Source organism: Eleutherodactylus coqui, chromosome 5 (genome assembly GCF_035609145.1).
Source record: "Eleutherodactylus coqui strain aEleCoq1 chromosome 5, aEleCoq1.hap1, whole genome shotgun sequence".
NCBI lineage: Eukaryota > Metazoa > Chordata > Amphibia > Anura > Eleutherodactylidae > Eleutherodactylus > Eleutherodactylus coqui.
Window position 1 is genome coordinate 219,011,603 of NC_089841.1, and position 27,797 is coordinate 219,039,399.

The 27,797-nt window shown below is 46.0% G+C and overlaps 1 protein-coding gene across 1 annotated transcript; it reads left to right on the plus strand.

Moving 5' to 3' along the window:
* Window positions 1-236: 236 nt before the first annotated feature.
* RCL1 (RNA terminal phosphate cyclase like 1) lies at window positions 237-27,797 on the plus strand. Its single transcript, XM_066604241.1, has 9 exons — window positions 237-444; window positions 1,926-1,997; window positions 10,031-10,206; window positions 12,149-12,223; window positions 13,574-13,698; window positions 14,785-14,910; window positions 15,730-15,886; window positions 26,063-26,166; window positions 26,655-27,797. The coding sequence occupies exons 1-9, from the start codon at window positions 309-311 to the stop codon at window positions 26,800-26,802; spliced, it is 1,119 nt and encodes a 372-aa protein (XP_066460338.1). The 5' UTR covers window positions 237-308; the 3' UTR covers window positions 26,803-27,797.

Here is a 27,797-nt window from a genome sequence, read left to right on the forward strand (position 1 = left end):
GACGTAGTACTAGCAAACTGAACGCGTAATAAGACCGGGTCTCCAGCCTCGTCGTGCGGCGCAGCTTGCACTGAAGCCGCGTATGCTGCGGTGGGCACGTGTATTCTACTGCCAGGCACATAACAGGCAGCCTGGCCGCTTGACAACGGACTAATGTTTTCAAGCAATTGTTAATAAAGTTTATTGAGAGCAATAAAAAAAATCTGTTTTTGTAGTGTTTTCTCTCCACCCTCCCACGTGACCTCTCCGCGTTCCATCCGACTTCCCGTTCCAAACCACGTGTGCGCCTCGCAGGTTCGGGCGACAGCATGGCGAGCCCTGGCCACTGCCTCCGCTTCGAGGGCTGCAACTTCTTTCGGCAGCGGCTCGTTCTGTCCACCCTAAGCGGGAGGCCGGTGAAGATCCAGAGGATCCGGGTGAAGGACGAGAGCCCCGGGATGAGGGGTAAGGTCAGCCGCTGGGAGGGGGGCTGCCTGGCGTCCCCTGCTTAAGGGGGAGCTGCCTGGCCGTCGGCGGCTGGAGGGGGGCTGCATGGCCGTCACCTGCTGGAGGGGGGCTGCATGGCCGTCCCTATCTGCTCAGAGGCCATCTAATGTTCTCTGTTATCAGCCACTTCAGGCCGGGAGGGGATGACTGCTCAGTGGGGTTAGTAGTAGGCTGCTGCGTTCATGTCACGGTGGCCCCAGCGCTGCGTCCGTCCGTCTGGCGCTGTATCATATTATTGTACGTAAGCGCCATTGTGTGTGCCTTAGTGCAATGTTTTTTGCGCAATGAACAAGTTTTTATTTGGCGTACGTATTATGGGCGTATTTTACGAAACATTTTCTGCACGCAGGGCGTGTATTTGTGCGCACATTGAAATGACTAGTTGCGGATGTGTTCTTCCAGCGGCATTACGCAGCGTTTCCGTGCGTGGTGTCAGCATTAGCTCCTCCCCCATCTCCATTGACTTCTACAGGGATCTTTGGCGCGCACATATGTAGGAGCGCGGTCTATTTATTTCTTTCCCTTGAGAGGTAGAAATGCGCCTGCCAAACCCGCGTATGTGAACAAGCACAGTAACATCAAAGGGTTCTATTCACTGCGCAGGCAGATCTGTGCGCCAATCCCTCCACGTGAAGCCGGCCTTGGGGATCATTCATTGCGTATTTCATATTCTCAGGCCAAAATACGCTGTGTCCCCCTAACGCCAGTGTTGAGTGCAGCATCTAAGGGGTTAAACCAGTGCAGTTGGTAGGGCTGTCACTCATTAGGTGTGGAGCAGACGGCTTCAAGGCCCATGCCGTACACGGTGGCGCCAGCAGGCGTACCTGTACAGAGCCCGCAGCAGGATCCAACCCCGTGCCCGGCTGGCGCCTGCGCTTACATGGATTTTTCACATTTTTTTATTTTTATTTTTTTTGCCAGTACAAATTTTTTAATGTATTTTCTTTAACCTCCTGCCGAATCCGCGCCCGTCTGCAATGTCAGGTGGGCTGCGGGTCGGATGGCTGCTATTGACTTCCGTTGGACCTGTCCATGCAGGAACAGCAGTGAAATGGAGCATGCTGTGATTTTCTCCCGCCCCCCCCCGCCATTGGTTTCCGCTCGTGTGCCTGAAGAATCGTTTTTCCAAAGCATGCCATGGAGGGTTATTGCAGCGGAATCCAGATTCTGCAGCAAACATCCGCCCGTGGACATGAGGCCTTACCGTGTCATTGTAATTCACGTACTAGTAGAACCGTGAGCAGCGGTAATAGTGCGGCCTGTCATCAGCGCTGGCTATATGTGTAGAGTTGCTGCAGCACTGCTTGGGTTAAACAGCCTTGATGATGATTTGCGCGTCAGTTTTGTGATGACCCCCTGCGCAGTAGATATGCGCACCGCTGCCCTCTACTGGAGATTGCACTGGGAAGTGTAGATTTAATGCGTTTTTTCTGTTACAGAGTTTGAGGCGAGCTTCATCCGACTGATGGATAAAATAACCAACGGCTCCAGGATCGAGATCAACGAGACCGGTGAGTGTCCGCAGCCGATACACCCGCAACGATCTACCTGGCTGGGGTAGAACACGGAAAAATCACGTTTAGTCAGTTCCTATTATACTGCTGCTTAGTTCTCCCTTACGTTTCTGCGCTTTGCCCTCACAAGCGTGATTTCACTGCGTATTAGGCACGTGATTAACGCCCGGGTAATACGTGGTTAATGGAGTTAGTGGGAATGAACCCTAAGGGCTCCTGCACAGTGGTGAGGGCGGTATTGGGCCATGATTTACGGCCCGGCATTCCTTGCAGGGGATGGCGATGTTCTCCCGTTGTTTTCAATGGGGCTGGCACTGCTGCTGTTGAAAACAATGGGCGATAATGCAAAAAGAAAGGAAACGCTGATCTTGTGATCCTGCTGTGCATTTGCTTGATGTACGTCTTTTGTGCTATGTGTGATTATGATTGATGGAACCTGAAAACAGGCCTAAGCTGTATGATGATTGCACAAAGTACAGTAACGAGTAGGCTTGTACCACTGGTGGTAGGTACTTGTGTGGACAACCAGCTTAAAGGGACTCGATCACCAGATGGACACTTCTATTTCTCTAGTCTGTTCTTATTTTCTTCTCCTCTGCTGTCTGTACGTGCCTATGGAGGCGGCCATCCTACCTGAGCCGCATGTGGAGTGATGCTAGTCGGCTGCATACACACCGGACGACCATCGCCTGAATTTGTGTTTCCAGCAAGCATTTGGGTGATAAATGCCCCGTGTGGAAGTACCTTATAGTGAGATGACGGCCGCAAAGATTTCTCTACAGATCGGGAAGTTTCAGACTATTATCAGGTTCTGTGGTTCATGTGAGAAATGCTGAATTTTAGGACCATTTTAAAATATAGATTGTGATTAAAAAAAAACACCAAAAATTGTAACATTTTTATCTGATTTATATATTCTGCTGCCCAAACCACTGGTAACATGAATTTGGGACAAGTATGGATATGTAAGTGGTGGTCTGAAAAGTCACAACAAACACACCTTTAAAGGGGTTTTCCAGTAAACTTATATTGATGACTTATCAGGATAGATCACCAATAGTTGATCGGCCGGGATCCGCCGCTCGGGACCCTGACTGAGCAGCTGAGCGGGCGCATGTTGTCAGCGCCTCAAATACACAAATGTTGGAATGGAAGCCTCCACTCTGATCTCTGTGTAATTATGGCACGGACAGCAGGCGCCCGCTCAGCTGATCAGCCGGGGTCCCGAGCGGCGGACCCCAACTGATCAACTATTGGTGATCTATCCTGATGATAGTATTTCACTGGAAAACCGCTTTAAGTTCTGAGACAGAGGTGGGCTGTGGCAGCTTCTCCCCGCTCACAGCTTATTGACTCTTGTACACAGGCATTGAGAGGCGCTGTCAGCCAACATGCTGAGGGCGTCGTGAAGCCATCAGGGTCCGCCCCCTGGACTTGAAAGTTTGACTCGAAACAAAGTCCAAGTGTGTTTATTCTGAACCACCGCAGCATTTCAGGATAAGGCTACATTCACAGGGGCGAGCGCCATGTCTGATGTCGCACTTGTCATTGTGCGTTTTACGTGCGGATGCAATGCGGTTTTCATTCAGAGATGCTTACATCACTTCTGTGAAATTGCGATTGCGTTGAAAACAATGGGCGAGGCTTTCCAAGGGAACGCCTCAAAACGGGTCATGCAGCGATTTTCCTTAAACCACGTAGCGCAGCGAAGAAAAAAAATCGCTCATGTGAATAACTCCGTTCAAAAGTATGAAGTCCATCTTCATGCATCTCGCAGCGCGCAGAACTGGAGCGAGGTTCTTGTAACCTGCATAGGGGCGCTGTGTATACCTGTCCCATGCCTGCGCAGCATGACCCCGGTGATGGCGGATCCCGGTCATGCGGAGGGAACTGTTGCAGTGATGGGAAGCTGCGGAGCTGTAATCCATTATTGACACTGCGAATCAAGTGACTTTGGGTGAAGCTGCCAGCAGCATGAGATGACGGGGCTGGTTAATAACCTCCAGAGATTCTCCCAGAAAGTCAATATTGGGTAATGTTACCTAGTAATGCGGGAGAACAGAAGAAGCCGTTCCATAACCCAGCGGTTTGTAAAGCATTTCTCCAGAGGGCGCTCTACTCTGGCAGCAACTACCGAACAAGTACGAGCCGAGAGCCAGCGTGGAGGGGTTTTGTTTCTGTGTATCTACTCGATGGTAACACGGTGACTCTTGTCTGCAACTTTGTAGCAGTTTGTCAGTAGTTTTTGTTTTGCTGTTTTATCCAATGAAAACAAACCCGGAAAGTCAGCAAAAAAAGTGAAAGCGCCGCTATGGGTTCTGCTTTCTATTTCAATGTGTTGAAATATGAAGTCACGTTTGTGGGAAGTGAGAGCGGTGCGGAGTACTGCCGCTGTGCGGATGCGTGCAAAACGGGAAATATGTTAGGCGGAGAATATAGATTCAGGCCCGTGTCCCATGAGCGTATTTACGCAGCGGTTTGAGCACGCGAGACCAACGTGTGCGATATGCAGTGATTAAAAAAACACACTGGGTTCATTCACATAGTTGTATTTTGCGCATTTTTTTTTCTTGTGTGCATAAAAAGTATAACAAATATGCCCTGTGGGAAAAAAATCACAGCATGTCCAATGGGACCGGCAAAAATATTCCATTATGTGCACGTTCCATGCGGTGCGATGCGAAGTTTCCCATTGAAAATGATGGGGAACACTTGCCGGTCCTCTTTCGGCCACGCCGGAGGATCGCTACTTCCCTAAAGGGATGTCCCAAAAACACCTCGCATCCACGGGGACATCATACATTCCTGAGCATATCATCGGGCCAAGTTTCACGGACCGATGTCGCGCTCGGCAGTGTGAAATAGGCGTAAGCGTGGTTTTTGCTCCGCGTACCGGTGGAGTTTTCTCCTGCTTCCGTTTTTTACTGCACAGGTTGTAGTGTGACATTCTCCCACGCTGTTGTTGGGGTGGTCTCACTGTACACAACTGTGTATCCTGCGTGGGCCTGTTTGTCCAATGCAACACTAAGGCCTCTTACACAAGGGGGACAGCGATAGCGCCGCGAGAAAATCCCAGCTTTGTTCTGCGCAATATCGCTGCGTTGTTGCGAATGGGTTTTTTTGTTTTTTTTCCCCTAGTGCTCTTTTGCTGGGATTTCCAGGGGAGCTTGGAAAATAAGCCTTCTCCTAAAAATAAGCCCTGGCTGCATAAAAAAACAAACAAACAAAAAAAGCCCAATGCATTACCTAATAGGCGCTGTCTGTTACGCCACACTTGATTGTAGTCTTCAGCCAGCGCTTCCTGGTCAGCTGGTTCAAAAATCCCGCCTCCAAAAAGTGTTGGCTCTGATTGGCTGAGCCACTGGCACTCGATGAACCAATCACTGCAGCGCTCGATGAACCAATCACAGCCATTTAATGCGATGGCTGTGATTGGTTCTCGAGGGTTGCAGTTCAGCCAATCACTGCAGCATTCGATGAACCAATCAGAGCCAGCGCTTCCTGGATGTAGGATTTTTGAACCCCCTGACCAGGAAGCACTGGTGGAAGACTGCATATGAGTGAGCTGGAGCTTTGGGAGGAGACTTGCGGCGGAGTGGACAGTGCCTGTTAGGTAATGTAGCATTTCATGTGGGTTTTTTTTTTTTTTTTTTTTTTTTTTTTTTTTTTTTTTTTAAGTAGCTAGGTGTTGTTTTAGGGACAAACAATAGGACTTTCTACTATAAGGCCTCATGTCCACGGGGAAAATCAGGCCCGCTCCGGATTCTCCATGGAGAATCTGCAGCGGGTCCCTCCTGCCCCGCGGACATGAGCCCTGAAAATAGGAATAAATAAGAATAAACTCACCTCCCATCCGCTCCGGATACTTCCTTCGCTGCGGCGCCATCTTCTCTGCGTCGCAGCCGGATCTTCTTTCTTCGGCTCGGCGGATGTGCAGGATGACGTCGGTGACGTGCCCCGCGCATGCGCCGGTCCGAAGCAAAATGATCCGGCCGCGACTGAGAGAAGATGGCGCCGCGGAGAAGAGAAGAACCAGAGCGTGTGAGTAAAATCCGATTTTTGTGTCCCGCGGATCCGGACGGCTTCCATAGGCTCCAATAGAAGCCCGCGGGAGCCGTCCCCGCGGGAGACCCGCACGAAAATGGAGCATGGTCCAGATTTTTTCATGCTCCATTTTTTTTAAAAATCCCTTTTATTGACCATCCGCGGGTATTTATCTACCCCGCGGGTGGTCAATGCATCCCTATGGGGTGCGGATCCGCCGGCAGGAGAAGAGTTAAAATCCGCTGCGGATTTTAATTCTTATTTTGCCCGTGGACATGAGCCCTAAAAGTTGCATTGCACCACACAAAAAACATGATTTTGTGCGATGCAACACAAAGGAACTCTCCATTGGAAAAACATGGGCTACAAAACAGATTGCGCCAATATTTAGCATGCCACCATTTTTTTTCTCTCACAACGTAGCAGCCTACAAAACATCGCTAATGTGAAGGAACCCATGGGCTTCACATACATGCGATTTGTAGCGCTGGCTCATCATGTGAGAATCGCGTGATTTTGTCGTCCGTGTGAAAGCGGCCTAATTCCTATAAATTCATATCTTCCTCTCCAGAGCAGTTCCTACAAGTCAAGGAGACCGAAAACTCCGTATAGAACATTGCTGCTTCATATGGTACATTCAACCCTACAACTATGGCTGGATTCACACCTTACCCAGAACCTCAAATCCCATCCGGTTTTACTGTGTGACTATAATAAACCATGCGGTCATTGTAAACTGAAATCTGATCGCCGTCATTGATCGGCTCATCTGTTCATGGCGTGTAGCAAGGCTTTATTTTGCAAATTTTTTTTTTCTCCAAGAAAATATTTTTACTTAAAGGGGTTGTCTCGCGAAAGCAAATGGGGTTAAGCACTTCTGTATGGCCATATTAATGCACTTTGTAATATACATTGTACATTAAATATGAGCCATACAGAAGTTATTCACTTACCTGCTCCATTGCTGGCGCCCCCGTTGCCATGGCTCCGTCTAACTTCGGTGTCTTCTTGCTTTTTTAGACGCGCTTGCGCAGATCTATCTTCTCCATTCGTCTCGGCATCACCGGCATTTTGGCTCCGCCCCCTTGTACGCGTCATCGCGAAGCTCCGCCCCCGTCACATGTGCCGATTCCAGCCTCTGATTGGCTGGAATCGGCACATGTGACGGGGGTGGAGCTTCGCGATGACGCGTACAAGGGGGCGGAGCCAAAATGCCGGTGATGCCGAGACGAGCCGAATGGAGAAGATAGATCTGCGCAAGCGCGTCTAAAAAAGCAAGAAGACACCGAAGTTAGACGGAGCCATGGCAACGGGGGCGCCAGCAACGGAGCAGGTAAACCGCTTGCTACTCACCGATGTGATGAAGTATGAAGTTATAAAAATCTTCTCCCTAAGATGGCCGTCGGTCCTTTCCCAGGGATGCACCGCGGGTCTTCTCCCATGGTGCACCATGGGCTCTGTGCGGTCCATTGCCGATTACTGCCTCCTGATTGGCTGGAATCGGCACACGTGACGGGGCGGAGCTACGATGACGACGCGGTGACCAGCTCTCCGGTACGAGCGGCCCCATTCACCAGGCAGAAGCACGGACTGCGCAAGCGCGTCTAAAAACGCCAGAAGACATCAGAATTAGACAGAGCCATGGAGACGGGGACGCCAGCAACGGAGCAGGTAAGTGTATAACTTCTGTATGGCTCATATTTAATGCACGATGTATATTACAAAGTGCATTAATATGGCCATACAGAAGTGTATAACCCCACTTGCTGCCGCGAGACAACCCCTTTAATGACCAGGCCAAATTTTGGAAATGTGACATGTCACTTTAACATAGAATAACTCAGTTAAGGTTTTGCATATGCAAGTGATTCTGACATTGTTTTTTCACCACATATTGTACTTCATTTAGGTGGAAAAAATAGACGGATATAATTTGTGTATATTAAAAGCACCAAAATTGGGAAAAATTTTGAAAAAATGTGTCTTTTTTCACAATTTTAATTGCAATTTCTCAAATATGTGCAAACATGCTGTACAAATTTTTGATAACATATTTTATCAATCTGTTTACTTTATTCTGGAAGAACATTTTAAAAAAAACCCAAAACATTTAGAGGATGTACAAATTTAACATTATTAACATTTTGAGGAACATTTTGTTTTCCTACACCAAGCCAAGATTGCAAAGGCTCATAGGTGTCAGAATGATAGATACCCCCACAAATAACCCCATTTAAAAACTACACCCCTTTAATGTATTCCCTGAGGGGTGTCAGGAGTATTTTGACCCCACCGTTTTTTTTCAGGAGTTAATGCAATTTAGAGGAGAAAAAATAAAATTTCATATTATATTTCCATTTTAGAGTGCACATGAAAATGAGGATTTGCAGCCCCAAAATGGATACCCCCGTTTGCCCTGTGTTCATAAACATACCCATTGTGGCCTTAATCTTATTAGGCGTCTGAGCTCTGTGTCAAATATATTTACATGAGACCTAAATGCAAAATTGGCAATAAAAAAAGTGATGTTTTAGGAGTATTTTTCTATTTGTAATGTGAATTCTGGGAATGTGGGGTGCAGTAAAGGAGTTGTCCTCAGAATAGGTCATCAATAGTTGATGAATGGAATTTGACCCTAATGAGATCTATAACATTGTGTATACCTACAACCTCCCTTTTCACTAAGTAGTTCCAAAGTGTGTGTTTTGTTTTTTTTTTTGGTTTTTTTTGGTAATATTTTCTTATCCTGTGAACATTAATTTAAAAAAACACATTTTGAAGTCTCCCAAGTCCAACTGATGTAATTGTAAGGCTAAGGCTCTGTGCACGCTATGTCTGGGCGCTTCTGGCGCAGGTATTATTGTATCTTGTCACCACCAGGAAGCTAGGGGTTTGACCGGGCTTGGATGCAGGAACGCCCCTGTCGCACCCCTAGCTCCTGATTGGTGACTTCTGTAAGGTCCTAGCAGATGCATGTGTAGAGATTGTTGCATGGGCTGGACGGTTACGTTTAGGGGTTGGTGTTCATGGTAGGCGTAGATTATTAGTTGTAAATACTTCCATGGTACAGGGGTAACATGCCAGCATTTAGTGTTAATAATCTGCTGCTAACATGAACACGAACCCCTAACCCTAACAGTCCAGCCCATGCAACAATCTCTACACACGCATCTGCTAGGAGTGTGCCCGTTGCAGCCTTGTCCCTACCATCTCGCCATGGCAACCACTAGGCGACACTGCCTCCGTGGCCTCACTGATCCGGGTGCTCTAGCGGCACTGGCATTGTGTGTCTCTTGGCACCTGTGCCTCTCCTGGCGACTGTCCATGTCCTGCCGCTGCTCCTTCCGCCGCTGACTGTCCATGTGCCGTGCACGCTTGCCGCTGTCCTCCCCTGCCGGCGCAGCCTCTGCATCCTGTGCCACCGCTCCCAGGTTTCCCCATGTCCTCTGCTGCCAATGCTGGCTCTGCATCGTCTGCATGTGCTCCCGACGCCGGCGTTCCACCACTCAGAGGTTAGCCGCTGTCCTCCCCTGCCCACGCTGCCTCTGGATGCTGTGCATGTCCTGGCCCCGCCGGCGCTCCCCATTCTGCCGATGTGGGAGAACCTTAGTGCCCTTGCAGGATCTGAACACCAGCCAGCTGTGCAGCCAATCAGCTACAAGGGGGCGTCACCTGTCTGTCATTTTTGTCTCCATCAGTACTTCCTGGTGGTGACAAAATACAATAATACCTCTGGCATATACATCAGATGTATCCAAGGGCCTTTATTTAGTTTTCAGAGTCCTTTTAGCCTCTGAGTCTGCTTTCCTATAAAGTGGGCCACAAAAGGGGGAGAGAGAAAGTATACTACCTTTTTGTTTTTCATTTTGTTTCTTAGGCTGAACCTAGGCTTTAGGTTGGTTGCTACTATGTCATTACTCAGTACCTTTGTATGTAGGGTTCTTTGGCTTCCATATTGCTGACGGCTGTATTTTTGTCTCCTCTAGGTACCTCCTTGTATTATCAGCCTGGCCTACTACTTGGTGGAACTCTGGAACATGACTGTAACATACAACGTTCTATTGGCTATTACCTAGAAAGTTTGATGTGCCTGGCTCCATTTATGAAGCATCCTTTAAGAATTACCCTTCATGGTGTCACCAATGATCAAATTGACCCCTCAGTAAGATGCTCTAACAATATGAAAATGCAGTTCTCAACTCATCTTGTGTTTTTTTATTTTATGTTTTTTTCAGTATAGAGATTAAGGCTGGCTTCACATGACCGGGTTGGATTCCACATGCGGGATTCCGGCTGTGAGGCCAGGCGGTGACCCCGCGTTCCTGTGCGTTTTGCACTACATATGACCATGGTGGCTCGCCGTCGGTCATGTGCAGTACAGATTTTTCTTTCAATATTTGTATTTCCCAAACAATCACGTAGCGATGGCGCGGGTAATGGCGGCCCATATGCACTGAAGACAATAGAGGGCGTCTGCAGAAAAGTGGCGCATGCTGCGATTTCCCCCCACCTCTGTTCACTTGTGGAATATGCAAGTCGTATCCGCGAGTCTAAACAAAAGTTTATGCCTTTCAATGTGTGCGATGTGCTGCAACAGTCGATCTTTGGTCCCAATTGTCTGAAGCTACTAAGTTCTGGTTTGGAAGAAAGGATCAGTCGCTGAAATATTGACCAAACTGTGGTTTGACTGAGCCTAAGAGACTCTTGTACATCAAAATATACGTGTCCATGCACAGCAAAGATATCCAACTCCTTACATTAAGCTGTTTAGCTATGAAGTGTAGGGAGGGGAAGTGCGGCAGGAAAAGGCATGGCAGAAATGATTGTTAAAAACAAGTGAATATGGAATAAATATGACGTGTGTGTGTGTGTGTGTGTGTGTGTGTGTGGTTTATTTTTTTTAGAAACTTGTCATGAGATCTTAATTCCCAACCAAATAGTTTCTCTAGATTTATTTGCATCCCAAAAAGACATCAAAGTTTTAGCTGCTGAAATAAGGGGACTGCAGAGCGTTTAGGGGATTGATAGGACGATCGGCTTCTAGCCGGCTACCATATATTGCACTGGACAAAGCTGCTTCTAGTGGTACGCTACAGCAGTGTTCCCCAACTCCAGTCCTCAGGGACCCCCAACAGGTCATGTTTTCAGGATTTCCCCAGTATTGCACAGGTGATGTAATTATCATCGGAGCCTCAGACATTGCCACAGGTGTTCTTACTACAGGATATCCTGAAAACATGACCTGTTGGTGGTCCCTGAGGACTGGAGTTGGGGATCCCTGCGCTAACTATAGGATATCCTGAAAACATGACCTGTTGGTGGTCCCTGAGGACTGGAGTTGGGGATCCCTGCGCTAACTATAGGATATCCTGAAAACATGACCTGTTGGTGGTCCCTGAGGACTGGAGTTGGGGATCCCTGCGCTAGAGCCCTGGACTCTGTTGAGCTCAAAGATTTTTGCACACATCCACATGAGTAAGGCCTCATGTCCACGGGCGGGTCGGAGTCTGCATGTGGGAGCCCACAGAGTAATCCGGCCCTGCCGGCAGCGGCGTCCACACGTACCTGACATCATCTTTCTTTTTCTGTACTGTGGATGGTCTGCACTGCGAGCTGTTGGACATGTGTAGTAGAGAATATATTTATATTCATTTCCTGCTTTTCACACAGATGGGCCCGCAGGTCGGACGTCTTCCATTGACTTCAATGGAAGCCATCTGTGCTAGAACTAGAAAGCTTGCTTTCTAGTGTTTTGCAGGACAGAAGTCTGGTTAGCTTTCAGTAGAGCATTGCAAGAAAGTGGTGAGACCTTTTCATGGATTCTGTAGATGTTTGATACGAGGCTTGCCAGTACTACCTAAACGAAACCGGCCCCCCCCTCGCGTATAGTGGGGGTGCTCTATGATTAAACCATTCTAGGCTAAGCTTGGGAATTATCATATCTGTACAATTCCACTTCGATTATTCCCAGACATCGCACCTTGTTTTACGACCGATTTTAGTAACTTTGATCTTTAGTTTATCCACATAGTTGCAAAAAAAAAAAGAATTGCGATATAACTGTCAAATTGTGCATTCATCACCTTGTGTGTTTTTTCCATCAGGTGGACACGCTAAAGGCCACAGCCATTCCACTGCTAAAACATTTTGGTATAGATGGGGAACATTTTGAGCTAAAGGTAAGATTTCACACCACTTTAAATAGTTGGATTAAAAAAAATATATATTCTCTATTTGCAGCAGTTGCTTTGTGTAGATGGTCTGCAGGCCTGGTCAGTGGTTCCTTGCTTTAAATTCATATCTAACTTAACCCTTTCCAATCCATTTATTTTTTCTCACCCATTCTCCCCAGCTCCAAATAAATTGGAGCTGGGGAAAATGGGTGAGAAAAAATACATTTTCCCTGCACCCTCCTGAACTGACAGAGTTCAGGAGGGTGCAGGTGCTCACTGCACCGTGGAGGGACCTGCTTACCTGTCAGGCATCTTCCGCATTCTCCTTCTGCCTCCCGTCTCGGCGATCATGTGACCGCTGGCGTCAGGTGGCACCTGACGGTCACATGATCGCCGGGCCGGGAGACAGAAGGAGAACGCGCAAGACGCCGGTCAGGTAAGCAGGTCCCCTCACGGTACAGGCTCCCGGCTCGGAGTTCATGTGACCGCCGGGGGTCAGGTAACACCGGCGGTCACATGATCGCCGGCCGTCCGGAATCTCTATGCATTACATAGCGCTAATTGAGCGCTATGTAATGTGTAAAGGAGAGTTAAAAACCCTTTCTGCCTTCTCCTAGGATGTCCTCGATGGGGACCAGTGCACAAGTGTATCTGCACCCGATGTGTCTGCCGATCGGGTGCAGATGCACTCCTGCACTGCAGTGTCGGGCCTGCCCCGACATTGGAGCTGTGGAGGAAAATGATGTCGGGGCAGGCCCGACATTGGATTGGAAAGGGTTAAGGCCTCTTTATACCAAATGGTCCTTCAAACTGCCAACAATCAGCGGTATGAAAAGTTGGCAAGAATGTGGGACAAAGGGTGCCGTGGTTTCCTAGCAACCGCTCTTGTAATGCCAAATGTAAATGTCACTATGAGCCGCTGTTATCAAGCAGGCCAAGGATTCTAATTGTTTTACCTTATCACAACAGATTGATGTTGTCACCGGGTCAGAAAACAATGGGAGCGCCGCCTCCTGCTGTACGTCCATATCTGACCGTGATGTCGGAGGCGCTTCAGCTCCTGTTCATTTGAATGGGAGCAAAGCTCTTTATGATGCTTCAACCTCCGATGACAACATCCGGCCTTGCTGGACAGCTAGTGGATCGCTGGGGCCCAGCGATAACTAGTGATGGTCCACAATAGAATGCGCCTGCATAACATCTTTAAGTCCTCATTGGGTCCATTGATGCCCATTTTTGGGGAGAAATATGTTCATTGACAAAAGCCACAAATGTTTTTTTGTATCAGGTGATTCTACTGCAGATTTATTTATTTATTTTTTTGTGTGTGTGTTTTTAATTTTTTCCCTTTTCTAGATTGTAAAGAGGGGGATGCCACCTGGGGGAGGTGGAGAAATAATTTTCTCGTGTCCAACCAGGAAGGTTCTCAGACCGGTACATATGACAGAGCCTGGCAAAATAAAGCGCATCCGAGGTGTGGCGTATCCTTTAATCAAGTGCTGTATACAAAGTTGGGGCTTCTTCACATGAACCATATTCTTGGGTGATGCGCACACAACTCATGCAAACACAAAAAAGTCCATTTTAAAATGGATTTAGTCAAACGAGTGTTTTTTTTTTTGTTTTGTCTTGTTTTCGCAGCATCGATGGAGGAAAAAAATCGCAGCATGTTATATTTTTGGGCGTACCGTCATAACTAGAGATGAGCGAGTATACTCACTAAGGCACATTACTCGAGCGAGTAGTGCCTTAGCCGAGTATCTCCCCGCTCGTCTCTACAGATTCGGGGGCCGGTGCGGGTGAGAGGTGAGTTGCGGGGGGGAGAGAGGGAGAGCGAGATCTCCCCTCCGTTCCTCCCCGCTCTCCCCCACCGGCCCCCGAATCTTTAAAGACGGGCGGGGAGATACTCAGCTAGGGCACTACTCGCTCGAGTAATGTGCCTTAGTGAGTATACTCGCTCATCTTTAGTCGTAACACCTCACCCATTGTTTTCAATGGGGCCTTGAAAGACCTGTCGTGGCACTCACATTCTGTGTGATGTGAATGCGATGCTCCCCATTGAAGTCAACGGGAGACTCTTGCGATCCTATATCGCACTTGAGTATCGCAGTTTCACAGAAGCGATGCAATTTCTTTTTTTTCTTTTGTTATTTAATAGCGCTTCGCTGTGAAAAACGCACGTTGCCAAATGTGATACTGGGCCAAGTTTGTTGGCTCATTATCGCGCCGGCTCATTTGAATGTAGCCTCACTGTGTTGACCCAAAAGCCTGATGATCCTGACAGTTCTAGGCTATAGGGGGACGTCGCCTCCTAAAACTGGAAGTGAAATAATAGAATTAGTGTCCAACCTGGCGCAGATAACTTCAGCTCTGGCTGCTGAACGCATGAGATGGCTCTTATGTAACACCCTGGGTGGAGATGGAAATGTTTTTGTTTCCATGCTTGGGTGTTCGGAGAGCGTTGTCTACTTATGTCATGGTCTCCCCCAGCTGTTCGGATTCTGGAGTCGACCCTCCATTTTCTTATATTACAATGTGAGATTTTATCTTTAACCCTTGGATAATAGATATTCTCTCCGAGTATCTCCACAAATTGGCAACAGAATCGTGGAGTCGGCAAGAAGCGTTCTGAATAAGTTTCTCCCGGATATTTATATACATACAGACCACCTTAAAGGGGCAAATTCTGGAAAGTAAGTGTAAAAACTTTCTGTACTTAAGCCCTTGTTTTTTTTGCTTTTCATCTTATTTCATAAGTAAAGTTGATCAACTCTATATTTTTTAGTATTTACTGGTTTTCCCCAAAAAAGACCCACCCCGATAGTAAGAGCTATCGGGATTTCGGGGAGGCTTGAAATATAAGACTTCCCCCGAAAATAAGACCTAGCTCAGATGCCCCACAAAAAAAAAGCACAATACTCACCTGCTCCGCGGCGTCCTGATGGTCTTCGGCAGCTCTGCGTTAAGCTGCGTCCTCCTCATCTCACAGCGGAGCTTCTGCTGGTGACGGGGCTTTAAATAACCCGCCTCCAGCAAAGCGAGCGCTGTGATTGGCTAATTGAGTGCTGGCAGCCAATTACATGCGCTCAATGAGCCAATCACAGCCATTCAGGGAATAACATCACTGAATGTCTGTGATTGGCTCATGAAGTGCCGAATGTGATTGGCTAATTGAGTGCCGGCAGCCAATCACAGCGCTCGCTTTGCTGCAGGCGGGGTATTCAAAGCCCCGTCACAAGCAGAAGCTTTACTGTGAGACGAGAAAGACGCAGTGCCACTGCCGAGGACCATCGGGACGCCGCGGATCACGTGAGTATAACGCCCCCACCCCTGAAAATAAGACACTCTGCCCTTTTTGGGGCAAAACAATAATATAAGACAGTGTCTTATTTTGGGGGAAACACTGTTAGTTTTGCTGCATGGTTTGGGGAGTAGTTGTGTGGAATTTTTTATTTTTTTTGTTTGTATTTCATTCATGTGAAGGACATCCATGGTATTTGTTTTATTTCTAGGTCTCCTGGCTTTGGTCTTTCTCTTGTGGCTGAAACGACTGAAGGCTGTGTAATTAGTGCTGAGCTTGCATCAAGCCCGCAGGGGCAAGGGGCGACTGTACTACCAGAAGATCTGGGCAAGAACTGTGCTAAGCTACTCTTGGAAGAAATCTATAGAGTAAGTAGACTTCAGGTGGAAAGTACCATTGGCATGTGTGTTTCTGGATATGTTCTTCAGTGTTATTCATACAGTCTGACAATATGCCATTACACCAGACTTAAGGTGAAAGGTGTCCATGCTAAATTGGCTTTATGAAAATACATAGACTGCAGTTTGGCCTTTCTCTAGCTCTACTGAACACATCATGGGATCACACACAGAATTAGACCCATATCAATCTCAGAATTTCCTAATGCAGCGTTTTAACCCCTTAGTGACCGCCCTATAGTGTTATGTCCTGCAGCTGCAGGCCGTGTCTGGAGGGAGATTGCACTGCGACCTCTCTCCATATATTGCGGATGTCAGCTGTTTCTTACAGCTGACACCCGTGAACAACAGCCCCAACAAGCCGCGTTGCTGATCGGGGCTGATAACCCTTTTAAATGGCCACCGTTTTGCCTCCTTAATGCAAAATTGCGTCCTGGCGTGATGACTGCGGGTGTCCTGACCTGAACTCTGAGTGTCATACATTCTTATGATGCTCAAAGTTCATGTCAGGAGACTCACAAACTGAGATCCCTAATACCCGCACTCCGGTACTAGGGACACAAGACAGCGGCCTAAATACGGTATTTTCCCAGCCTAAGATGGAGCTTTGTAGACTCAAAACATGTGTAAAGGCCCATTTACACGCAAAGACAATCTTTCAAACAATTGAAAGATTGACCGGTTTAGCGATCATTTTGCATAAAGTGTTAATGGACACTAATGTCCATTAACGTTTTATCAGCTTCATTTGCGTCTAAAATGGTATCCGGGAGCTGTTTGCAGAGCACAGCCTGTGGGCTGGGCTCTGCACACTGCTGCATTGTTCTCGCACCGGCTGTCAGCAGAAAATATGTAATCTCCAACTATCGTGCAGAACACTGCGTGCGATCCCTGTTATTCTTCTCTCCGGTCGAACAATGGATTTTAAGCTCACCATAAAATCGTTGTTCAGCCGAAGAGTAAATGATGGCCGCGTTTGCACGCAACGATGATTGCTCATATTCCATCGTTTGAATGAATTTTGAGCAATCATCGTTGCGTGTAAATGGGTCTTAAGATGGGAATATACCCATCTAAGGACATTTTATATCTGATGGATGTGGGTCCCACCTATCTCCAGAATGGCGGTCCCCAACCTCTGTCCCACCTGGTGAGACAACTTCATCCAAATGGAGCTATATGGCCGTTCTCTTCTTAAGGAGTTACCTTAAAAGCCGATCTGTGACTATCATAGAAGTACAAAGTGTAATTCTGTGACCACCTCTCCTTGCACTTTCCACCTGGACACAGGACCTGCATCAGTCAGACATTTGTGGCATATCCAAGTGCGTTTTGTTTTTTTCTTCTTGCCTTTTCCATGTTCTTCGATGAAATGGAGCACACCCTTATGGTGTTGACTAATGTTACCTTTTAGCCAAGGCATGTAACACCAGAGGGAAAAATGCCTGTAGGACTGATAAATAAGGTTTTCTGTAGCTTTGCACACCAGGGAAGGCTTCCAGAGCTCTGCAAACTAAATCTGTACTGACTAGCCCTGGAACGCTCCCTACATTACCTTCCAAGTATCAGCGTCTGCTTGGCTCAGCTTTCAAGCGTTGATGGAAAGGCTTTGTTTTTCTGGCTTTATTCCTGCAGAGTTCTCTTATGCCACACGGCTGCTTCGTTGTAACATAATTTTCCCGCTACATGCAGGGTTACTAGAAAAGAACGACACTTTCAAAGCTTTATAGTAACCAAATACTCAAGTGTTTGTTTGTTTTTTTTTCCTTTAACCCCATAGTGACTGCCCATATGCCTTTTTACGATTATCACTAAGGGGCCTTATTCCGATGCGTACGCCTGTTTCAGCGCTGCATTAGACGCCTGACACTGGTCTCCCTTGCCAGAGGATCAGTGCTTGGCTTTCTGATGTTCCACTGTCTGACAGCCAGGATCCAGCTCTAACGGCTGGAAGTGGGGATACCTCCAATTCCAGCCATTTAACTCTCGCAGAGGGGAGCTTCATTTGTTAATTATTGTACCCCTGTGATCTGACCATGGGTTTACAATATTTGCTACGGCCCCTGGGTTGCCATCTATGGTGGCCTATGAGGCCAAGTCAGAGTCTCACAGGCAGTATTAATACACTGCAGAACTGAAGTATAGCAGTGTATTATAGGAATGATCATTGTTCATGAAATTCGCTTTCCCTAGTGGAACAAAAGTTAAAAAAAAAAGGTAAACAAGTCAAAACCCCAGCATACACACAGCACCATGGGTGGGGTGGGGAGGTTGTGGGGAAAATGTAAGGGTTTTTGAATGGTGAAGCAAGAAATTTTTTTGTGTGTTTTTAGTGTTAAAAAAAGTTGCAAAACATAGAAAAACCAGTATAAATTTGGTATCCATGTAATTATACTGACCCACAGAATTTTTAGACCATACGGTGAACGTCTTAAAAGTATGCCAGAATTGCAGATTTCCTTAATCTTGCCTCTAGAAAACAAATTAAATAAAAAGGTGAACAAAATGTTATACTTTTATCCTAAAAATAGGATCAATTTAGACTAGAGTTCATCCTGTAAAAAGTTATTCAATGCACTATATGTAATTCAAAATAATGCCATTTAAAAATGCAACTTTTCCCACAAAAACAAGCACTCATACAGCTAAGTCTTCCGGGCTATGTTTCACTATAGGAGCTGCAGAGCACACTGCCATAAGCTGTGGCAGTGTGCTCTGCCTGCACAGACCCACACAGAGCAGTGCAGGACTTTGAAAAACAGAAGCAGGAAGATATTGCCGATCTGCCGGCAATCTCCTGTTTCTATTTTCAAAGTCTTGCACTGCTTTGTTTACAGGTTGCCATAGAGACCATCAGCTTGTCAGAAGCCAGCCGATTGCCTCTGTGGCAGGGAGAGCTGGTGCTTGGTTATCAGAGGATAGCCAGGAACCAGCTCTGCACAGCAGAGAATGGAGAAAACCTCCGATCTCTGCTGTGTTGACCCTTTACATGCCGCGGTCTATGCCACTGCAGCATGTAAAGGGCTGACAGAGGGAGGGGGCTCCCTCTGTCAGAGGATAGCCGGGCATCAGCTCTTAAACAGCAGAGAATGGCGGAAACTGCCGATCTCTGCTGTGTTAACCTTTTATATGCTGCAGATCAGTGTGTTGTGTCGTAGCCTACCGATCTACACTAATACACAGTATGTATCAGGTAGAATTATTGTGGCCAGCTTTGTTCGGGCCCGAAGGAATGCTTAAAGGTCTAAAATGGGCCTGTCATTAAGCGGTTATGTTTTTGTGACTAAGGTTGTGTTCACACGGGACGGATACGCTGCAGTGTGTTGCAGAATTTCCGCAGGACAGTTAATAAACCGTTCTGAAATCTGCAAGACACAAAGTTGCTATTTGTTGCGGATCTCATGGCGTTCTTCTCATCTTGCGGTATGTCTTTTTCGGGGCGGATTTTTAATGCGATCTTGATTTCTGTTCATCTACTTGACTACGTCTTTGGAAGAACAATGTAGATCTGCACTAAAACCCTCAATGCAACCAACCCCCACGGAAACACTTGGGGATTTGGCTTTTAGATTACCTCTGTTAAATTCTGCAAACTATAGAATGACGGAGGGCAGCACCAATCCTCAGGATACAACCAGGAAGCAGAAAACTTGTATAACATCCTTTTATTCATAACAGAAGATCCAGTAGGTACAAAAGCATGGCAACGTTTCGACGACTCCCGTCGTCCTTGCGAAGCTTGACAAAGACGACGGAATCGTCGAAACGTTGCCATGCTTTTGTACCTACTGGATCTTCTGTTATGAATAAAAGGATGTTATACAAGTCTTCTGCTTCCTGGTTGTATCCTGAGGATCGGTGCTGCCCTCCATCATTCTATAGTTTACAGTTCTTGTTGGATTCTTTATATCCAGGATCCGGAAGGCGAGCATGGCGAGTATTCAGCAATTCCTCCACATCCGCAACGCGGTGTTTTATGTTTGGTGCTGCCTTTTAACGACACTTATTGCACTCTGTTAAATTCTGCTGCAGAAAAAGCCACTAATACGCTGCTTTTCCGTAACCTTAAAATGTGCTCCGCAAGCACAATTACACAGCAGATCTTTTCCACTCCGTATAGATGAAAAATCACAAATTCATTAATTTCTCTGGGATGTTAAAACGCTGCGAATCGTACCCCAGAGATTCCGCAGTGGACATTCCACAGAGTGTCCGCTGAACGTAGCCTTGGGTTGTATTCACACTTCTGTTGGGGCTTTCAGTTATATTTCAGTTCCTCTGTTCCGTCTCTCGGCGGTAACATTTGTTCCACTTTTTGTTTTTATGAAAATACGTTAAAATAAATGGGGGAAATAACTGAAAAGTTTTATTTCCGTTTCTCTGCTCCAAAAACTGACCAGAGAGACAGAATGAACTGGCAGCCCTAACGGAAGTGTGAGCGCACCCTTGGAACGTATAACTATTTCTGAGCCTTTTCACAAACCCGATCCAGGTGTCTTCCAGAACGTGATGCTGACCTCGTGAGAAGCTGCAGTCACAAAAACGTTCATCCCAACTCTAAGCTACTACGTATGTCGTGTCTACTGTACCTGGTCAACAGTTTGGTTCTATAGAATGTTGAAAATGTCCATTTCTTCTATAGTAAGCCTGTATTTTAAATTGAGGAAGATGTAATAACTCTTAGTAAATAAGCATGCCTGAAGACTGTAGCATTTGTTTCCCATTAACCCTTTCCAATCCACTGTCTGACCTCTGAAGACATTATGATTTAAGGCTTTACAGCTCCGATGTTGGAAGACATCCGTCGGGGTTGTCTTACTGTATATTGCCAGCCTCTCTGCTGTCGGAGCCTATCCATCGTGTCACCTCATGCAGTACTGGGTTTAGTCAGCAGATAGCGCCGTTGTATAACAGCAGAAAAAGAAGAGTAAGCCCCCTAGGAAAACCAGGATACAAATTGGATTGGAAAGGGTTAATCTCTCTGCGGCTTTTTTTTTTTTGTCTGCTTCCAGTACTTTTTTTTCCCCCCAAAAAATGCTTTTATCCGCATGCTTTTTAGAGGCTGTAACTATTTTTAACAGTTTTTTTTGTTTTTTTTTTTAAAATGGACATAGACCTGCGATCATATGATCGCTCTAATACGTTGCAGTACGTCTGTACTGCATTGTGTTATCGCTGCTGCTGTAGCGATCATATTCCTTGGCAAACTTTGACACCAGACAATGATGTCCAGTTGCCATGGCAAACCATCAGCCATCCGCGATGACATTGCAGTAGGCCGGGTAACCTCACAGAGGGAGTGTGCATCTTAATATAAGGGGTTAACGGCAGGGATCAGTGTTTATACTGAACCCCGCTGGTGCAGTGGGAGGTCAGCTGTCAGTCACAGATAGCTTCCACTACAGATTACACAGGCTCTGCTTCTAAGCCCGTGCCATGCACTGAGCATAAGTTAACGTTCTCTTGCCATAAGTACCAGGCAGCCAGGATAAACTTATGTTTTGTGTCGTTAAGGAGTTCTAATCTGTGGAGGAAAAAAAAATCGTCTTCTATTTTTCTTAATCATTTTCTACCTTGCAAGAAATGTAGAGGAAATATTTTATATGTAGTTTGGTTATTGAGCATTGTATGTGAATCAGGTAGTAGACACAGAGTGGAAGTCACACACTTCAAAGTCTTAAAGGGAATCTCTCGCCTACTTTTAGCCCTAGAAGCTTATTTTATAATGGCAGGACTACCTAGTGCACCACTCGGTGCACAGCAGCGGTGGCTTCCAGTGCTCGCACCTAGGGCGGAGGGAAGTATAAAACATCCCCAGACTCGGCAGGGCACCTACTCTCAGCCCATAAGCTTAGCTCATAGGGCTAAAAGTAGGCGACAGTCTCAGACTACAGCACTGCTGGTCATAGTCTGGGAGTGCTAAAAAGGATTGTTACTTTCCTGCATTTGCAAATAGGCGAACTCTTCTTATTCCGAGAAGAGTCTGGAACACCAATTGGCAACTTTAATTTGTTTTTAAAAGCCTTGACCAGGATTTGAGAAAACCTGACTGCTCTCTTCCTAGAACAGCGCCACACATGTCCACGGGCTGTATCTGGTATTGCAGCTCCTCTCCATTGAAGTGAATGTGAACAAGTGTGACGCTGTTTTTGCATGTTTTTCTAATCTTAACCTCGTTAAATTACCCCGGAAATGCTACAATTGCACCACCTGTTGGAATAATCTGTGCATATACGGCTTGCACAGAATTGCCTGTGCACCAGTACAGAGACAGCAGACAACCTAGATGGCTGCACTGGTGATAATGATGTCATGGCAGAAGTACGTACAGCGCCAGGAAATACCACCAAATTGTCCCTTTTCTCCTGTCTTTGCTCACATCATAAATGAGCAGTATCCAGAATGTTAGAGGGGTGCGAGGAGTGTTTCATAAGATGTTGTGCAAAGCGCTGGTTAACATTCTGTTGTTACAGTGAAGGCAACCTCACTTGTATTTGGTTTCAGTTAATAAATACCAGTAAGGCTGCTTGCCCAGAAAGCATAGCAAACTGGTGTGGGGATGACACCGTGGGCATTAAAGTATAGGACGGGGTCGAGGAGACATTGTTCCAGACAGGGAAGGCTAGAAGGGAGCTCCTACGTTATAATGCCAGGTATGCTTCATACGCCTCATCTGTTACTAAATGTTTCCTGATGCCTTTTTCCTACATGTTGCCTTATAGTCTTACAGCTTTAGAGACTTTCAGTACAAAGAATAAGTATCTTCCTCCTCGGTGAGTACTTGGATGTGTTCTAAGCGGTCTCTACTTTTGTGCTTGAGCTGAAGTAGACCAGCTTCCCCCCCCCCCCCCCCCTCCCATCAAGCACTGTACCCAGGCAGGATGCCTTCTAGGGAAACCAGGTTGTTTGGGGGTTAAAAGCTGCTGAAAGTTTTACCAACTTTCTAAATATGTTTTTTGCTTTTGCCTATGTAACAGTGTCTAAAGTTTTCGTAAATGATTGGCAGGGATACAATGTTCTGGAGGGTTGGCTACTGACTGCATTCGTTAATTGTGTGAGCAGCAGGACGTTTGCCGTAGTACCCTGGAAGTGGGCGCCATGTCTCTTGTAATCAGTATCTGTGTTGTTGACGCCGCAGTGTGTCATAGTTTGTTGTGTAATCTGTTGTATCATTAACTAAAGTTATCCGAGTTCAGTGAATTGCACATTTAGGAGGAAGATGGGCATAGATGTGAGATGATGGTCTACCGAAAATGGCGTTTAGTGTGTGTTCTCCCTGCTTTTTCTGGTTTTGGTGACAATCGGATAGTTGCAATCCAAAGAGTTTTCTCTTCCATACAGCCCCTTCCTCATTAGCTTAGTCTGACAAATCAGAAAAAAGTACTGTTCAGCCAATAAATGGTTACCGATATGTCTAGCCCAAGGCCAGCTTCCATCCGGGCTGCAGTCGTTAGAAATTCTTGACCTTAAGGCCCAATGCACATGGGCATGTTTGCATTGCGGAATCCGTAGCGGGTGTCTCCGGATTCCACTGCAAATACTGCCGATAGACATGCTATAGAAAATCGCTTTTTCTTGTTCACGAGTGGAAATGAATTGTGATTTTTCTTTTTTTCCACTTGTGGATGGAAAATGGCAAAATGTCCTATATTGGAGTGGATGGCTTCCATTGAAGTCAGTTGAAACTGTCCAATCTGCGGATAGGCCGCGGAATCCGTGTCATCGCCTACTGAGGCAGCAGCGTTATCTGTACTGCACATGTGCATCGGCAGCACATCCACATTACAGATAAAGAACACTGTGGATTAGTCGGCCACTTTCAGATTCAATAGTCTAAAGGTAGCCATACACATTATATGTATATCAGCCAAACCTGCTGATTTTTAGCAGGTCCAACTGGTCATGTAATGTCAAGAGGCCTTCATATACCTTCCACTAATGGCAGATGTCCGGGCTGATGAGGTTCTTGCAGTTGGACGACTTGTTCCCGGTGAGATAAACCGCCCCCACAGGTACCTGGCCGTGGCTTCCTCTCCGATCAGAACACATGCACACCTGGGGATGTCAGGTGAAATAACTGTTGGGCCAAATGAGCTTTTGATGGCAATCTAATGTGTATGGCCATCCGTAGTGTACATGGTCTAATAGTAAATCTGTCCCAGTGTCTTTAACTGCACATCAGGGAGACCAGACAGACAATCAGGCTGCCTGCAGTAGGAAAGCTGAGAGGACTGTTGCCCAACTCTGCTTCCTTATATACCTCTGGGTAGTCGTAGCCTCGGAGTAACATGAACTCGTCAGAATGCGGCTGAGGTTTGGAGCATTTGCTGAGTAGGCATACAGTATGCCAGTATTTTTAGAGGGCACGGTGTCTCGAATACTTGCTTGCTCCTGACAATGCAACCTGCAGCAGCTTGTGGGGTTACTTTGAATAGAATTTTCCATTCTCCTCACTCTTATATTAAACTATCCATTACGCTTGCATAGTGACTGACCTTTACCTTGGGAACACAGGGGTTGAGTTAGAATAGAACTATGACTGCATCTGACTGAAGTTTGTTTGGCCTTCCCCTTGTAGGGTCTTCCTAATGGTAGGTACCTCTGTGCTTCCTATTTGTGAGCCCTACAGGGCGCAGACATTGGTGTCAATGAGTATAACCTGTGCCTAGTGCTGCAAAATGTATTGATACAACATAATGCTACATTATAATGTGTTTTGCTAGACCTTTACTTTAGGGATACTTCGGTTTCACAATGTAACATATATTGCAGAATACATTATTTTTTTTTCTCTAGGTTTTGCCCCTTTTCCCATGTTCTTAAAGCCACCTTCCGGCCTGGACGAATGAAGGTGGCTGAACCACTTCTGAGTGTGTGATGCACACTGTGCATAGTATTCATCCATAGTCTGTGGCCGGACTGAAATGCGTGTGTGTGTATTTGCACGCACATAATCGTAGCGTTTTTTTGTAGCATGAACGGTGCTTTTTTGCGGGCGTATCGGCATAATTTACCATACTTTTTTGTACGCAAAACATCTGCATTTGTGTGTGGCAAAAAAATACTCAAAGATTCAGAAATAGTTAATTAGTCGGAGTTCCAGATGTCTTCTTTTTCCCGTGCAATTACGCGGTGTTTCACGCATCTCCTAGTGCATTTTGTGTGCATTTTCACATCCCCGTTGGTTTCTATGGGTATTTTTGGTGTGCAAATGCGCCGGAAAATAGAGCGTACTGCCTTTTTAAAAAAAAAAATATATTTTTTTTTCTGCGCGAACAAAATGTGCAGGAAAACTACAGGCATTGTGACTCTGGCCTAAGACACTACATCTGCTTTTATTGAGCAGCGCTGCCCATGTGAGCAGCTGTAGGAGCAGCATGTAGTGTCTTAAGGTGCATTTAGATGGAACGACTGTCGTTCAAACGAGCAAAAGTGCATAATAATCATTCAGTTTAAATGTGAGGAACGAGAATCATGTGATTTCTCATTTGTCGTTCAGTTTCAGCTTGCATGAAAATCGGCTCGTGCGCTTATTGTGCCGTTGACACACTGATCATTCAGGGTTTCACTTGGGAATGTGAAACCCTGAATGATAAGTGCACAACAATTGCAGGAATCTCAATGTGAATGGCGCAATCTAAACTGGCCACTGACCGCGAATGAGAATCGCGTTCAGTGTAAAGGGACCATTCGATTAGTTATGCACAACGTGCATCGGACAGTCAGAGAAGTGGTTCGGGGAGCGTTGCTTAAGTTTCTAGTTCCCAGCAATAAAACTGAGATCGTGTTTTTGGGTTGTTTTTTTTTTGTTTGTTTTTTTGTTGTTTTTTTTTTTGCAATGTTCCAATGTCACCACTAGGGGGCAGTGTAGTCAATGCTCAGCTTGGACATTAGGCTGGATATTACAACAAAACAAACATGATTGCTTCTGGTAGAACTGTTGATTCGTAATCACTCTTTGCTTCTCCCTTATTTGTATCTTGATTTTATGTCTTAAGTTTAACTATGATCTCTTGGTTAAGTAAAAAAATTTCCTGCACCTTTTGTTTGCCAGTAGACTTTGTGCTTTCATCGCCTGTTCACCTCCTGCCTATCCTTGTGGCCTGCGTTCTCTAATCCTGCCGTGACTCATATGTTTGTTTGCAGGGAGGATGCGTGGACTCCATAAATCAGAGTTTGGTTCTTCTCCTCATGACCCTTGGACAGCAGGATGTTTCCAAAGTCTTGCTTGGACCGTTGTCTCCTTACACGTAAGTTGTCTTGCAGCGAGTTCATTCTTTTACCATGATATTGTGGCTTGAGGGTCTCGGATAATATATGATGTTCTTTGGAACTGTTCTGTAGAGCGGATCCTCATGGCCTGGTGCGGAGTCCAAGAATGTGAACTGTCCTTTTTCGGTTATCATGGTACCGGTGCTGTATATGTGTAAGGTACAGTACTGTGATAACTGAAGAATGGTGGTGCCATCAAGAGACTGGCTGCTCAGGGTCTCAATATACAGGACATGGCTCTCATCAATGTAGTAAGACTTGGCTGGACTTCCTTCCTTCTCTCATAACTTGTATTGAACCTGTTTGGATGAACCTTCCTGAACTAAAAAATGCCGAAGCTGTCAAACCCGGCCGCAGGGCGATGCCAAGACACGGAGGGCGGAATCGCTCTTGCTTTACGATAAACTGAGAAGTCCTATATATTGTATACTTGAACTTGTCTCTGTTCTGTGTGTGTACTTGGCAGGATTGAGTTTTTGCGACATCTGAAGAGCTTTTTCCAGATCATGTTTAAAATTGAAAGCAAGACGTTAGAAGAGCGTAAGGGAGCCGAGAAAGTACTGATGACCTGCGTCGGCGTTGGATTTTCTAATCTCAGCAGGACCATAAAATAATGCAGCCAAGTTCTCTTTGGGATCGTTCTGACAGTTGTACTCCATGTTCCAGAGCCCGAATCTGGGATTTGCTGCGTCACTTGGGAAATGGAAAGAAGCAAAAACAGGACTTGAATTTCCAAATTAATATGACTCGAGCTAATGGAAGCTCCACAATAACACCCTGACCTCGAATCGCCGCTCGGCATCCAAGCCTATGTCACCAACTAGTCATATAAACCTCTGACAACATAAATGATTTTTTTTACAAATGTATTTATATTCCCGGTTGCCCATCTGGTTGGGATACACCCTTGGATATGTAAATATTTTGTTGGGATCAGATATTTTACATGGTTTTATGTAAATATGTTATGCTTTTAAACCCTTTTTGTTTTTATTTTGGTCATTGTTATGTTACATAGTAACATAGGTTAGCCTGAAGAAAGACACCTGTCCATCCAGTTCAGCCCCCCCACCCCCATTGTTGATCCAGAGAGAACATATTGGTATATTTATTCTGCTCTATCTGCAGGTAACAACAATTCGTAACAGTCCAAGGAAGTAATGCTGGGTCACTTATACAAGAATACTTCCCCCTGCATTAAATGGTCTGACATGTTCATGAGCTCCTGCAGCCCCCGACCCCCAGGGATGATTCACTGCTTTCTTCATATACTGTTTCTAAGATGAAAGCGGTCAGTCGGTGATGGGGCAGCCAGAGTTTGTGACTATTCACACCTCACGGTATGGGAAGGACTACTTTCTGTGTAACAATTGATAAACTCTGACTTGTATGAAAAGTATCACTGCTTAAAAAAAGTGACTGTTCTGCACTCAGGGGGGCGCTGTCAGTAGTGGCCCTCAGTGCAGAGTAGATGGGGTGACAGGTTCCCTTTAATAAATTGAAGAACTTGACCTTCTTGTAGATGATTCGTACAGAAACTGGAAGGAATCTGTCATTACATTTCTAATAAGCGATTGACTAATAAAATGGCTTAGGTTTTCATGTCTAA

Bases quoted from the DNA above. Each gene is read 5' to 3' on its own strand.
- RCL1 (XM_066604241.1), top strand. From the start codon at position 309: ATGGCGAGCCCTGGCCACTGCCTCCGCTTCGAGGGCTGCAACTTCTTT. The intron at 445-1,925 runs GTAAGGTCAGCC...TTTCTGTTACAG, and splicing joins CGAGAGCCCCGGGATGAGGG to AGTTTGAGGCGAGCTTCATC. The intron at 13,699-14,784 runs GTATCCTTTAAT...CTTGGATAATAG, and splicing joins AAGCGCATCCGAGGTGTGGC to ATATTCTCTCCGAGTATCTC.